This window comes from Podarcis filfolensis (assembly GCF_964270895.1).
Source record: "Podarcis filfolensis genome assembly, chromosome: 5".
Lineage (NCBI taxonomy): Eukaryota > Metazoa > Chordata > Lepidosauria > Squamata > Lacertidae > Podarcis > Podarcis filfolensis.
Genome location: NC_139608.1, coordinates 52242403 through 52257453, shown reverse-complemented (window position 1 = coordinate 52257453; position 15051 = coordinate 52242403). Strand labels below are relative to the sequence as shown.

General features: G+C 42.9%; 1 protein-coding gene across 3 annotated transcripts; it reads right to left on the bottom strand.

The window, feature by feature from the left end:
- Positions 1-268: 268 nt before the first annotated feature.
- Positions 269-12153, bottom strand: DENND10 (DENN domain containing 10). 3 transcript variants are annotated; one of them, XM_083616741.1, is made up of 9 exons: positions 11979-12153; positions 10296-10512; positions 8358-8437; positions 7086-7234; positions 5701-5812; positions 4566-4666; positions 3765-3872; positions 2918-3012; positions 269-2326 (listed from the first exon to the last, which is right to left on the bottom strand). In XM_083616741.1, the coding sequence occupies exons 2-9, from the start codon at positions 10326-10328 to the stop codon at positions 2150-2152; spliced, it is 855 nt and encodes a 284-aa protein (XP_083472867.1). In that variant the 5' UTR covers positions 10329-10512; positions 11979-12153; the 3' UTR covers positions 269-2149. The 3 variants fall into 3 exon arrangements, with proteins under 3 accessions (XP_083472867.1, XP_083472866.1, XP_083472868.1); XM_083616740.1 differs by having other exon boundaries at positions 10296-10492; positions 11979-12122; XM_083616742.1 differs by lacking the exon at positions 11979-12153 and adding an exon at positions 11148-11262 and having other exon boundaries at positions 10296-10492.
- Between the last annotated feature and the right edge of the window lie 2898 nt (positions 12154-15051).

Below are 15051 nucleotides of genomic sequence, written 5' to 3'. Positions count from 1 at the left end.
ACACACACACACACACACACACACACACACACACAGAGGCCTCTCTTACCTATGCAGACACTGCTGGTCCCAGAACCAGAACATTTTATATACATGGAAACTGGAAGGCTAATGTTAAATGATACATAACTTGAAAAATCACAAAGCTACATTCTTTTTACATGTCCAGAATCACATTTAAGTTGGGCCCAAGTTTTATGGGTGCTGTTTTGTATTAATAGAAAATGTACACACTATCTGCAAAAAGAAATGCGCAGTACTTCATCCGTATTAGCAAAAAGACATTTACAGTCTTGGAATTTATGGGAGGAATGGAGTCGCACCAAAACTGGAGAGGTAAACTTTTGTTCAGCGGGCTTTTTGATATACACACTGTTAGCTCAAATATTTCTATACAAAAGTGAATGGCGGGTCCCCTGAAAATAGAAGAGCGGTAGTCACACTTACAAACTTTCTAGGACTGATACGTATACATAGCTGTCTTAATTTTCTTTTTGTATCCTTCATACTACAACACCTAATTCAAGTTCCTTAGAGGTCATAGTACAAGTAGAAGACAAATGACTCTGAAATTGATATTGCTAGAACACAGTCATGACTTAAATAATTGAATAGTATTTCAAAATATGATAGCAGTAGAAATAATAAGTACAAACCTTTAAAAATAACAGAAGTATATAGGGTGGGGTTCAGCAGATACCCTGTGCAAAAATTTCTGCAACAGGGCTTGCCCCTTGAAATTGGCTTAAGGGTGGAGGGGTCAGGATACCACCCCCTAAACTGTGCAGGAGAGAAAGGACTGTTGCATCTGGCGTGTTCTGCAACGCTTGTGCAGACAGAAAGTTTGTCATAGTGTGATGCTGAATTCCACACTACACCCACCATGTGCTAAGGCATGTTTTTTTTACAAAGTCCAGGAACTTAAAAGGATTATTTTTTTGGAAAAAGAAAGTGCAACTGCAGAGCCTCTTCAACAGTTCTCATATTTCTGTGCAAAACTCTTGGTTTGTAATAATTAACCCTTTGGGATCAGGGCCAGACTACATATTACACACAGACACATATATTCAAACCTTAGTTGCAGCTGCTCTAAGGGGGGGGCAACTTTAATCAGGCTTACTTTTGCCAGATGATGGGTCCATCCTGCTAAGTTTCAGGTACATGTTTACTCTTACAAACCTCTCTTGACACCCCACGGGGGAAGTAATAGCAGGAAGAGGCAGTACCGTCATTCTTGCAGCAGCTTTTACCTAACGGCAGGAGTTATGGGTTTCAGAAACACAAATTTGTGTGTAATGTATAATTTGGCTCTTGCCTTCCCTCTTAAGACTGATGGTATAGCCCTTGACTCTAGCACAACCTCTGCCACCAAATGCATGAAGGGTTTCTTGGCGGGGGTGGGGAGTGGGATCATGCTCACTGCCCCGAATGCTCAGCCCTCCCCATGCACCCAGAATTAATGAGAGGGGGCTCTACAAACATGCACAGCTATATATACACACAGGACTCTTCCTTGTAATCTGGAACCCTGAACTGATGGGTTCATAATCATCAGGAAAAGCTGTAAGTGCAAAGGGATCTATCAAGGCTAAAAGCCAAGCCACCAGCCAGGCAGCTAGCAGGCAGATTAACATTCTGTGGCCAGTCTATGCAATCCTGCTCCCCTCCCCAATAGGTATTAAAATAAAAAGAGGGCCCCACTCTTGTGCAGCTTTTTGGGCTCCGGTTGATTAGCGACTATAAATGGTTTACGTGAGACAGATGATTTATCTTGTCTGTTTTAATGGCTTTCATATTTTCATTATCACTTTTGCAGCATCCTGTTTCTTTACACTAGGATGCTGATAGGGTTTATCAAATTTTCCACTTTAATACAGAAAAACTTGTGTCCTTTATGTAAGCTGTCTTTTCATTTTGCCTTAAAAAGAAGAAATCTGTCCCATTTTGTAGAAAACCCTAAATTAAAAAATGGGGAAAAAGAAGTGTTTTCTGCTACACACTGCAGTGTTTTATCTCAAGCCTGCAACATCCTTACTCCCCCCTCCAGATAGAAATGCTCTTTCCTCTGCGGAATGTTCTGCGTAGGTATGGGATGCTCAGAAAACATGGCGGCAGAGAGAACTTTGAATCGCTGTATGAAGTCCACCCATCAGATCTTAAGCATTTGTTCAGCGGCTGCCAAGTGATAGAGGAAATTTTCAGTAGCTGGTGGAAATCTCTTCTGCTTCAGTGCTTCAAAGTTAAGTGACGGCTTCTCTCCATCATGCAAGACCTCTGTGAAGGAGGCTAGGTTTGTCAATATTTCTTTCGTCTTCAGTGAAATATCCTAGAAACATAAAGAGAAAATAAAAGAGAGCAAACAGGAAATGAGGGCGGCAACAACACTTCCTGCTTTTCTTTGAGAGAACAGCAAACTTGGGACACCTCACTGCTCACCCCAGACTAAATCATTTATGAAAAAAGTTTAAAAGCAGAGGTCGCAATACTAATCCTTGGGGGACTTCTGCTCTCTACATCCCTGTCCTGTCCCATTTATTCTGGCTTTCCATTTCCTGTTACTTAACTAATTCTTGATCCACAAGAGGAACTCCTTTTTCCCCATTTTTGCTAACTCAGGAGTCTGGTGAGGAAGTTTGTCATAAGCTTTAAATAAGTTTTTGAAGTTTTGTTAGCACAAACTGCTGTTCCTAGTGTGGGATGCAATGTGCAACGGCAGTTTGTTCCAAAATTATGCTTTCACTCCCCTCTCCCATACAGAGGAGGAGTATTTTGGTCCAAGGTTCATCACCCAGCTCATTCCCTGTCACCTAAACTCGTGTTTTCTGACCTCAGGAAGAAAGGCAAAGGCACAGGCACAACATCCTGGGCAACAGAAATGTATGAAAGGTTTGAGCAGTCCAAAGATAAGGAATGTAACCTTAACAACTTGACTGTTTGATTTGTCAGGATCTTCTGCGGACTGAACGATGAGCTGACCAATTTCTTTGTGGAGTTTCCCCATCGTCATTGCCTCTGGGGATAGAGAAAAAGCTTTGTCATTCATTCCCCATCATCTAGTTCAGCGAAAATACTGTAATCTGCAGTTCCAGACTAAGTTATGGCTCTGGTCACAAGCACTGAGATCAGTAGATGCCAAAAGTTTCCTGACAGTGAGACAGACTAAATACAAATGAACTCTCACATCCAGTATCACAGATTCTTCATACCAGTACTGAGTTAACATATTTTTGCTGCATATGTCGTAGTAATGTTGCACAGACAGAACCCTTCTTACTACCCACTTTTAGAATCTAGAGTTTTTGTTGCTTCTATTATGCTGTACATTTCCCTTTCCAGTCAAGGCACATCCTTGTGAGGAGTACCATCCATTTTATCCAGTTTCCATTCATTATCAATGAAAATCACAGGCTTGTCATTAAAAAATAATATTCCCCAGTTTTCTTTTAACCTTTCTTTATTATCATTACTATTTCATAGATGCCTGCCTTGGCATACCTTTTACAATTTTCACTTCTGTTTGATATTAGCTTTGGCAACCACAGCATCTCCCTTTGATGTTTACTTTAATGCATGCCAATCAAAGCGTTTGGGGGAAAGGAAACAACAGACCATATCATGGGACCCAGACTGCGTACGAGTGAGTTTGTGCAATATATTTTTTCAACATTATGAAGTTACACCAAATTCTTCCAAAATGTGCATCTATCGAAGTGCAAACTGCAACTTGCAAGGGATGGGGGAGGCATGTGATTCAGGCAACAAACCTTTCGCTTGAGGTGAAATGGTGATTTCACTTTCAGCCAGATTCACGTATACATCATAGAGGTCTGGCCTGTTGCTCACTTCTGAGTCTATAAATCCAGCAACATAACCTGGTCAGGAAATTTTTTTACCATGATTACTGATCAAGTACATTCCAATGTGAAGTGCTTTAATAATAATTTTACCACAGTTATTTCCTTGCCTTTTAACCATCTCAAACCTGCATGCCAGTGTGGAATTGCTACCAATTCCATGGCAAATTGCTTATTTTAAAAAGGCATGTGCAGAATTCCATCTGCTATTCATTGAATCTACAGAAAAATCCCAGCAGGGAGGCCAGCAACATATGTAACATGCATTAAATTATTTTACTTCAAAATAAAATAGAAAAGCTCTACACACAACATGATATATTTAGAGGGAATTTCTTTGATCAATTCTTAAAGAAGGGGTTGTAAAAAAAAAAAGGACCAAAAAAGGGAATTAAGGACTGCTTCAGAACAGCAATTTTGAGATGCTAGATTGGGACCTATTATTGGATCGCAGAAAAATAACTCAGTCAATGGGGCAAAGAATGAGTAGTATCTCATTTGTGCCACTGACGTGTGACTTTGTGTGATTTGCCAACCAAAAAAAAAAACAACAACTATATTTGAAAAGTAGAATATCTGCAAACCACAGTTCTGAGAGAGGATTATTACAAGATTAATAGAATTCCATCTTTCAGTCCTATCCAGGTCAGCAAAGGAGAATTTAGTTATTGTGTACAACAGTTTATAGAACCCACCCTTCACTATCAATACCTGGGCACGTCTTTAATGCTTCCAGTTCATCATCATTCAGATGTACATGTGAATGAAGGATTGACCAGTCTTGGCGATGCCACACTAAGGCTGGTAGAGTCCTTAAGAAAACAACCAAGTCACAATTGACATTGTACTCAATACAACAGTAGCTTGCAAGGAAGACTGCTTAGCCTGTGCCTCAAAGTCTTTGGTAACCATGAAGACCAAAGCACATCACTGAAAGTTATAGGTTGTTTAATGTTTGGGATACAAGCAGAGAAAGAGAAAATGCTGCATATAAATCACAAGCTGGACCTGCAACAAAAAATGTTGCAGCTGGAGTGCTCTTGCTGGTGGCTGGCTAGCTGAAACTCTACCCACTAGCAAGATACTCTATTCCATTCTTCACCCATCTTTTCCCATCATCATCCCAGCTCCAAAAGCCAGTCAGCATTCCAGGGCTAGTGGGCATGCTCAGTCCTCATTAGGATGTTCTTGAGTCTCCCCATCCCCTCACAAAGGTTCCCCCCGCAAAAGAAATTATTTGAAGTTCTACAGACATTGCTGCTCCTCCAAGCCCTTTGGTAGCTCCCTCATTTGTGTGAATGGTGCTGTTTTGGATATGTAGGAATTGGCACTAGAACATTACAGGTAGCTTGCATCTTATGTCAGAGTTCAGTTCCGAGGGCTCCACACATATAAGCAAAAACATGTAAAGCCAGGAAGCTGTGGAACCAGCCATACCACAAGGTGTACAGCTGCTTAGCTAACTTTGGAAAGGGGATGTGAGGGCTCTGGCAGGGTCCTAGAGCCCTCCTCCCTCCTTCCCAAAGTCCTGTGTTTTCCTGCCTTTGGAAATAAGGGAGGGCTCGAGGACTCTGCCAGAGCCCTCATGTCTCCTTCTCAAAGCGAGTAATCTTGCAAATCTGCTCAGGTGGTTGAGGGGAAATAGATGAATGGAAAGTGGTTTTCATTTGCTCTCCATTTATTTATTTATTTATCCCACCCCCTGCCTGCACAAAGCTGCCATTATGTAAGTTAAATACGTGTAAGATGTAAGTTACCTGTATTAATGAATATGACAATACTCATGATCAATGAAAACAAAACAAAGCATGCTTGGTGAACTTTTTAGTTCACCTGGGTGCTGTACCTTGTAAATTCCTGGATGGCTTCTAATCTGGGGTGATATACTACAATTCTTTTCTTTAACATGAGTGCAGTATACAGGATGACTATTTCCATTCCAAATTGAGATACTATATCTAGAACAGGAGATGGAAAAATAGGATTTTAGTACTGAAAGGCAGCAGACTTCTATACAACTAGCAACAACCTAAGTATTAGGATTGGATGAGAAATCATGAGAAAGTTGTTTTATAACAGGAAATGGAGCTTACTTCTGTCAGGCGCTACATTTGATGTTATTTTGCAAAGTGAGTCTGGTGTTGTGAATACGCTTGTGCATACAGTTATTCTTGCTATTTTTAATGTATTATAATGCAGTTATAACTTGTATGAATTAGAGGACGAGGGAATGTTTGGAAAGGTGGACCAAGTCAGGAAAAGCAAGCTCCAGTGGTTGATGGATATAAACAGGGCATTGTTTTAAGTGAAACATCAGGTTGAAGACAAACAACATTCCTTGGGAGATGAAACTGCATGTTCCAGGACATCTGTGTTCAATTGCCTAGACCCTAAAGGCACTGCGATAAGGACAGAGAGATAAGCACAGAGATTATGACCTTCGAGTCACATTGCTGGAAAAAGCCTTGCAATTCTGAAGGAATTCAGGGGGAGGGGGTCAGAAAAATAATGCAATGATCTTGCAATCCTCAAAACTTTCCAAGTTGGCCTTGCAGTGCAGATAATACCTGCCATCAAGACTAAGCTATGCAATCCAAAGACTGAGCTGAGGAACTGTGGCAAAAACTGTGAAATCTTTGGGTGAAAACCTAAGGAGCAACATAGCATTTCCACCTCGCCCCACTACACTATTTCTCTGTGTGCTACTAAGCTGTCCACTTAGGCCACATTCACACCATACATGTAAAGCCCCATGACACCATTTTAAACAGTCATGTCTTCTCCAAAAAGAATTCTGGAAGCTGAAATTTTTTAAGGGTGCCAAGACTCCTATACTCCTCCCAGACCTATACTTTCCAAAGTGGTTTAACAATCAATCCCTCTTCACTGGGAACTCTGGGAATTGTAGCTCTGGTGGAGGGGGACTAGGGATCTCCTAACAACTCAGCAGCCGTAACAAACTACAGCTCTCAGAATAGCCATGACTATTTAAAATGGTATCATAGTGCTTTAAAGGTATAGTGTGAATGTGGTTTTAGCCACAACATTATTGGGTAACTAGATTCCTGCAGAGAGTGAATCTGAATGTGCTTTATCAACTGAGTGCTCTTCAACAGATGAAACTAATAAATAACTTCTGAAAACTAGTACTGCTCCCATGACACTTCCAAGAGTACATGTTTGGGACTGGGGCAAAATCATCCCCAAAGCTTTAGAAAAAATTCTTCCCACCTTTGATTGAGCCTGCAAGGTAAGCTTTTCTGACATCAAAATCTTTGCTCAGGAAAGATCCGTTTTCTTCACTCTGGCAGATCCCCTTTGTAAGGACAGAAATATAGCTCTCCATCATTTTCGCAGGACTCCCATATTTCAGGTATATTCTTGAAAAATAAACATAATGAAACAAGTTTTTTATGTCTTCACAAAAAAACCCCCAAAGAGAATTGAAAATAACAAACCAGCACTTTCTAGGACAACAGCCCTAAGATACGTTCACTGTTAATTAAGATTAAAGACTCACACACAGGTTTGTCTTTCTCAATCTATGGTTTGCTTAATACACTATTTATTAAAATGTTTATAGCCCACCTTTCCGCCAGAGACCCTCAAGGCAGCTTACAACACAAAATTTAAAAAGAATTAAAGAATTATTGACAACAGCTGCAAGAAAACAGCCAAAATGAAATTACAGCAATGAACAAAAATGAATGCTATCTTTAAAAGCCATGTTTTAGCTGCTAAAAGGCAAATAAGGAGGTAGCCCAAAGGCCTAGCTGGGAGTCATACTAGAATCTAGCCCAGGGATGGGGACTCTGCAGCAGTTCACCTATTGTTGGATCACAACTCCCATCATCCTTGACCATTTGATACACTACCTCAGATTGATAGGAAATAGTGTCGAACAACTTGTTCAGGGCCACAGCTTCCCCATCCCTGGCTTGGCAATGCAGTCAAAAAGGCCCCACCGTGCTACCCAGTCTGATGGATCTTATGGGGGGGGGAGGAAATCAACAAGTCTTCAACTGTTGAATGGAGGGCTTGAGTGGGCAGTTGGACCCAAACCAGCACTGGAAGCACAATGGGAGCCAGTGCTGCTGAAACAGTGTCGTGATCGGGACACTTCCTGACCGTCTGACCAGCTGTGCTGTGAAGCTTCTGAAGGCTCTTCAAAGGCAGTTCTGTGCAGTGTTTCAATTGATAAATCCCAAATAGATGCCCACCACAGAACATCAGTTTGATGCAAAAACGATTCTTTGATTTAAGCTAGTCTGCTAGAACACACTGCACGCACAGACTTAAAAGAGGCTACCCCTCCGGTGTGAGATAGCAAGCTGGATAGCATCTTCTAAGATAAATGATGTGCACTTTGAACAGGCAAATACACAATTAAATAGTCTTTTAAAAATCTACTGCCTAATTCATAGGGAGCACTTTTCTAGTTAACCAAAAGTTTTAAAAAACTTATCTACCAAACCTGTAGTATAAAACAGCAGTTATACACACCGACAGAGGATCCTAGTGAAGGCTGCGTATTTCTCTGGGTTAAAGTCTTTGGTAGTCAGGACAATGGAAAAATGGGTCACCTATCCAATACACAAGAAAAAGAAAAGGTTGCTTGATACTTCATTATAAACACCATACTGTAAACATGGACATTATAGCAACACCAGGAGGATCAGCTCACCAAATCTCTTCAAAATACAGTAAATCGAGACAAAATTAAATCAGTTCAGTTGTTCATATGATCTGCCAAGTGCTAAGAAATGCCTTCTACCATTCCACTTCAAATCCCATGAGGGTCGTGGGGGATAACTCAAAGAATCACCCATTAGATGGGGAAGCACGTCCATTTGCCCCTTTGCAACAAATAAGCAAGTTTAACACTAAGAGTTTTGTTGCATTTCCAGAAATGAAGCAGTGAGGAGGATGCTTCAATCGACTGCAAGAGTGTGTTCAAAATTTGACCGTCTTATCTCCTTTTTCTTTTTCTTCCTTTTTTCAGAGCAAAGCATTAGGCATTTGAAACAGCACTTGCACAGCATCCAAAGCACGTTCAACCACGTAAAGGTGCTGTAGATCACTCATGGTATTTAAACCCCACCCTGACACCTTCAGGTGAAGCAGGGAATGCAGTTGCAGTGGTAGGAAGAAGCTAAACAAACATACATTAAGTGTAAAAACAATTCTGCAGAGACATTTTAAAAAACGCAAATAAGAGGTTTTTAAACCACAGCACTCTTTTCTATATTCCTCATTATTCCCATTCATCAGAATTATTTTTGTTGCTTCCAGAACACTCTCCTAACTGCTACTTTATTCCTTCACCTTCCATTCTTGCGTATGGAATAATCTGCACAGAGTTTGGGAGTTGGCTTGGGGTTGGGTTTTTTTTGCAGCTTTCTCAGGTACAGTGGTACCTCGGGTTACATACGCTTCAGGTTACAGACTCCGCTAACCCAGAAATAGTACCTCGGGCTAAGAACTTTGCTTCAGGATGAGAACAGAAATCGTGCTCCGGCGGCGCAGCAGCAGCAGCAGCAGCAGGAAGCCTCATTAGCTAAAGTGGTGCTTCAGGTTAAGAACAGTTTCAGGTTAAAAACGGACCTCTGGAACGAATTAAGTACTTAACCCGAGGTACCACTGTATTACTGAGCTGCAACACGACATTGGTGACAGATTCATTTACAAGCCACCTTGAAATAGCCATCAGGTTTTGAATCCACCGATTTATGATCTACAGTGCAACACTATGCATGGTTGCTCTAAACTAAGCCCCGCCTCAGCCTCAGTTGATCACCCAAGGCCTCAACATCCAGCTCAGTCATTTGGGCCACAAACCCTACATGCTAGTACATAGGACCACAGCTATAAATGGCACAAGAATGGGCAGCTGGAAAGGGCAGGTTGATAATCTGTGCCTAAACCAGTTGTGGTATAATACTGAAAACCTACTCTTTGTTCCCCACCCTAATGACCATGAATTCTAGACAGATTTCCCATATAGGTTTCAGCGGAGATGTGTATTAATGGGATAATATGGCTCTTAGTTTTCGCTATTTATTTATTTAAAATTTTTATTCTGCTCTTCAGGCAGAAAAAGGCTCTCAGATCACTAAAAAAAACTAATAGCCAGGCTTACAGACTAAAAAGACATGAGTCAAAAAGAAAATGGATTGGGATGGAGGGAGGAAACTGTAAACATATGCATGGACATGCAATTAGGCAATGTATTTGAAAAGTCTCCAGGGCCACCTAAAATTAAGAGCAATATGATATTTATTTATATGTAAAACAATGTAGACACTATATATATAATATAGGCTATGCCTGGCAAGGATTCCTAAACCCAGTATTAGTAAGTTTATAGCAAGTGTTGAACAATGAATGTGCAGGATAAGGTATTTCTGTATCAAGCTCCTTTCTCCAATATTTCCATCCTACCTTGTTCAAGGCTGAAGAATTTGGTACTTCCATGGTTGTAACATAAAACCACGTCAGCCTGTATTGACCAAATGCGAATGAGCGAAGCTGTTTGCTTTCATCTGTAAGGCAGCATTTTCTCAACAAGAGGTCCCTTAATTCAGTTGTTGTAGAAGGATAGCACCAGACCCACAGAGTATCTCCATTGGTATCTTTTTCTATGGTGGAAAGATGTTCACTGTGAGAATGCCAACAGCAGCAAGGAAGTAAATTGATTGGTTAATCAGATCTGTTGGCTGCAATCACCTTTAACACCTGCATTTTACACACACACTAAAGCTTTTGGTTTCCGCTAACATCTGTTACAAACTTAATTCACTTCTTCTGTATGTATTGGATGTATGCTGCAACATACACAAATGTCTTATTTACATTAAAATATGAGGTCATGACCTATGGTGTTCAGGGTAGAGATTCTGAAAACTACAAACCATTCTCCCGCTCTGCTGCAACTAACAGGGCAATCTAAACCCCAGCCAGGCAGGTGGTCAAATATGACAAGAGTCAGTTCCACACCCACAGCCCTGTTACTCATGTTGGCTGCAATGGAAAGTAGGGGGGGGCAGGTAAAATTGGATCAAATGCCATCAAGTGATAGCAGTGGGGCTGGCTCAGGATCCAGTGGATCCTGGGCTGTTTTAGCTCCTCCCCACCAAATGTCCCTTGTCTTGATCCTGCTGGCAGACATAGGCAAAAGGACACCACTGCCAAATTCTAAACCCACCCACACCCAGACTGCCACAAATGACTTTTGGATTGTAGCCTAAGCCTGTAATTGTAGTCTAAGCACTTGCAGCTTAAACAATTGTACACCACTGCCCTGTATTTCCCTTCCTCTGTGCACCCCTTGTACTGAATTTTAGACTGTACTTTCCTCAGGGCAGGGACCTGCCCTCTTGAACTCTGAAGAGCAACAGATAGAAAGAAAGAAAAGCAAATGAAACTACAGTACTGAGTCATTTCCTAAGTTTCAGAAGCACTCTCAAGCAGATGACTTTTAAAAAATATGGAGTGCACCATTATACACAGTGACTTTAATAAACCGCACTTATGTTGACAAGTAAAGGAATATGCACATATGGGTCATTTAGAAAGATATGTCAGTTGCTGGATCTTCATAATCACAGGAGTATGGAGAAGGCTGCCAGTTCACATGCCTAGATCTTTAAGGTCTTCTTTTGTACATCAGCACAGGGGAGGGATCTATAAGTGACAGGCGGCATTACAGGCAAGGCTGATGGAAAGCAAGTCCTGATAGGGTCTACGAACTCCTTACACACGCTAAGGGAGCAAACACGAACTCCCCAGCCTTAAATTAATCCGGAATAGCTTCCCCTTCACAAATAGCCGTGCACTGAAGAAGCGAAAACACCCACACTCTGATCATTCGCCCATACTCCCGATTTGGCACACGGGGGTTATTCCAAAAGGCTTATGGATCCAGTGGCACTAAGCAGGCAGGAAAGGAAGAGGAAACTGCCCCCCATCTCCATCAGCTCACAAACTACCCCCTATTCTCGGGGGGGGGGAGCGGGGATTTGTGGAGCGGGGGCCGGAGAGAGAGAGAGAGAGGCAGCGGGGCGCGATCCTGCTCCCTCCCAGCTGTTTCCCTGCAATGCGCAGCAGGGACGCGGGCGCGCTTACCAATCAGCCCCACACTCAGCAGCAGCTGAGCCTCGGTCTCTGCCATCTTCCTCCTCCCTTCTCCAGGACCCCGCCTATTTCCTGAGAGCCTTCCCCGGCCCCATCCTGGGCCTCCAGGAGCGAGAGAAAGCCAGTCCTCCCCGCCTCCTGGCTTCCGGTTCCACTGGGGAACTCCATTTTACGCGCAAAGAGTGGGGGGAGGAGAAAGCGCCCGCGTGCAAACGAGGGGAAGCGTCTGCTTTCCGTTTAGCTTTGGCTTGAAACCTCTCTGCCTCTCGACCTCTCAGTCCAAAGGAGCGGTGGAGATGGCAATTTCACTGGAAAATTGTTTTCCGATAGGGTATTTTCTTTTTATGCTGTACTGCCTCTTGATTATAGAAGCCTATTTTAGTATTAAGCAGCATATTGTTTATTTGTTTAAAGGTTTTAATTACTTACATAAAGCAGCACACGAATTTATGTAATATTATTTATTTATTTCACGAATAAAAAAAAGTAAGTTAATACAGCGGTTCAGTATTTTCTGACACATGCCTTCGTAAAGGTAAAGGTACCCCTGACCGTTCGGTCCAGTCGCGAACAACTCTGGGGTTGTGTGCTCATCTCGCTCTATATATAGGCTGAGGGAGCTGGCGTTTGTCCACAGACAGCTTCCAGGTCCTGTGGCCAGCATGACTAAGCCACTTCTGGCGAACCAGAGCAGTGCACGGAAAGACTGTTTACCTTCCCGCTGGAGCGGTACCTATTTATCTACTTGCACTTTGACGTGCTTTCGAACTGCTAGGTTGGCAGGAGCTGGGACCGAGCAACGGGAGCTCACCTTCCGACCTTCTGATCAGCAAGCCCTAGGCTCAGTGGTTTAGACCACAGCGCTACCTGCGACCCTCCTGACACATGCCTTAAAGGTAAAGGTACCCCTGCCCGTACGGGCCAGTCTTGCCAGACTCTAGGGTTGTGCGCTCATCTCACTCTATAGGCCGGGAGCCATCGCTGTCCGCAGACACTTCCGGGTCATGTGGCCAGCGTGACAAGCTGTATCTGGCGAGCCAGCGCAGCACACAGAACACCGTTTACCTTCCTGCTGGTAAGCGGTCCCTATTTATCTACTTGCACCCGGGGGTGCTTTTGAACTGCTAGGTTGGCAGGCGCTGGGACCGAACGATGGGAGCGCACCCCGCCGCGGGGATTCGAACCGCCGACCATGCGATCGGCAAGTCCTAGGCGCTGAGGTTTTACCCACAGCGCCACCCGCGTCCCTATTGACACATGCCTTAGCGCATCTTAATTCTGTTCCAGCACAACACAAAAGTCTCCAGCTGGCCATAGGTGTCTGTTGTCGAAGTCTTCTACAGGGGGGCTGTTATTGTCGAAGTTTTTGCCAAGCACTCTTGGTCATCCATTGCTGGTGAAATTGATTTTCTCAATAAGCATCAATATTTTTTAAAAAAACAAACTCCCATTGTTTCAGCTGATTTTAAGAGATGGCCACTGTTAGCGCAATGATTTTACTTGCAATATTTTGTATTATATCCTCCTACTTTCCATCTGCACTATGATAATGTATGTACTATGTAGTATGTAGTAGAGATACCGTCGTGGGATTTGCTGCATGGTATTGCAATATCTGACACACCAAAAAAGAGACAGCAATTATAGTCGTTATAAACACTGCTTTATTGTTGTTATTATTTGCATTTATAACCACCACTTCTCCCAGGACATTGAAGGGAGCCATACTTAATTCACATTTTTTTATCCTCACAACCCTGTTAAGTGGGATAAGCTGACATTGTGTGACAGGGCTGCAGGACTGGGTGCGGATTTGAACCCTGGTCTCCCCAGTCTTGGTCTCCCTCTTTTAATCACACCAGTAGACACCACAATCAACTTCAGCTCTTATCTAAAATGTGTAGGTCATAATACATAGTGGTTTCAATCTTCAGCTAATTAACAATGTGGCAGTAACAACACTACTACCTTGCAGGATTGTCATAAAACATCATCACTTGGCTCAGGCCCTGCATGTATGTGCAGGGCAGAGGGGATTCTTACTGGAAAGGCAGTGTGCAAGGCAGGGAGGTTTATCTCTTCACCCTCCCATTGTAATCCAAAATGGAGATCTCCCATGCAGCTAGAAATCTTAGAAAACTTCAGTTCCAGTGATCTCAGTTCCAACCACATGCATGGCCTTCATTAGTGCTATGGTGAATTCCAGGCTGGATTATTACAATGAGCTCTCTGTGAAGCTGCCTTGAAGAGTGGTTTGGACACTTCAGCTAGTGCAGATGTTGTTTCTTGCCTATTGACATATTTGAGTTGGCTTGGTGGTGTGTCACATGTTCTGAAACAGCTGCACTGGCTGCCAGTAGACTTTTAACCCTAACCAAAGGCAGTTTCTCAGTCTCACTTAATGAAGTATAGGAATGGAATGGTGTAGGAGGAAACTATTTATGAATTAAATGTACATCCCCCACTTTCCCCCTCCAATGGGCTCAAGATGTTATAATGTGAATGTCACAACAATGTACGGTAAGCTGTGCTATAACAGTGACTGGCGTAAAGTCACTGTGTGAGCTCCATAGCTGGAATGGGGATCTGAACCTGGGCCTTTTAGGTCTAAAAGACGAACACATTAATGCAGCACAGCACACCATATTACGCACACTGGCTCTCAATTGCAAAGAATTCAGCATGGAGTGCTCTAATCCTTAACACAACAGGCCTCAAGAACATAATCCTTTTTTAAAGTCATCCAGGTTGATGGCAATCCCTTGCCTCCAGTGGAAGTGAGTTCCACAGTATAACTGTGGAAGAAACCCTTTCTTTTAATCTGTCTTGAACCTTCCACTATTCAGCTTCATCGGATGCCCTCGAGTTCTAGAATCCCGCGACGGGGAGAAAATCTTATCCGTGCCGCGCACAGTTTTATAAACTTCTATCACGGAACCCGCTTCGTCGTAGCCCACAAACAAGCGCAGCATCATTCAAACCGCCGCCTAACCCGCTGAGCAGCGCTGGCCTCGAACTCCCCACCACCGGACCCGCTCTAAGCGGAGCCTCCTCGCGCATGCGC

What these genes read in the sequence shown, in the direction of transcription:
- DENND10 (XM_083616740.1), bottom strand. Translation starts at nt 12,024, where the DNA reads ATGGCAGAGACCGAGGCTCAGCTGCTGCTGAGTGTGGGGCTGATTG. An exon ending in CCTTGCAGGCTCAATCAAAG is followed by an intron (nt 5,813 to 7,085) that starts GTGGGAAGAATT and finishes CTCCTGTTCTAG; the next exon opens with ATATAGTATCTCAATTTGGA. An exon ending in GCCATCCAGGAATTTACAAG is followed by an intron (nt 4,667 to 5,700) that starts GTACAGCACCCA and finishes TGTTTTCTTAAG; the next exon opens with GACTCTACCAGCCTTAGTGT.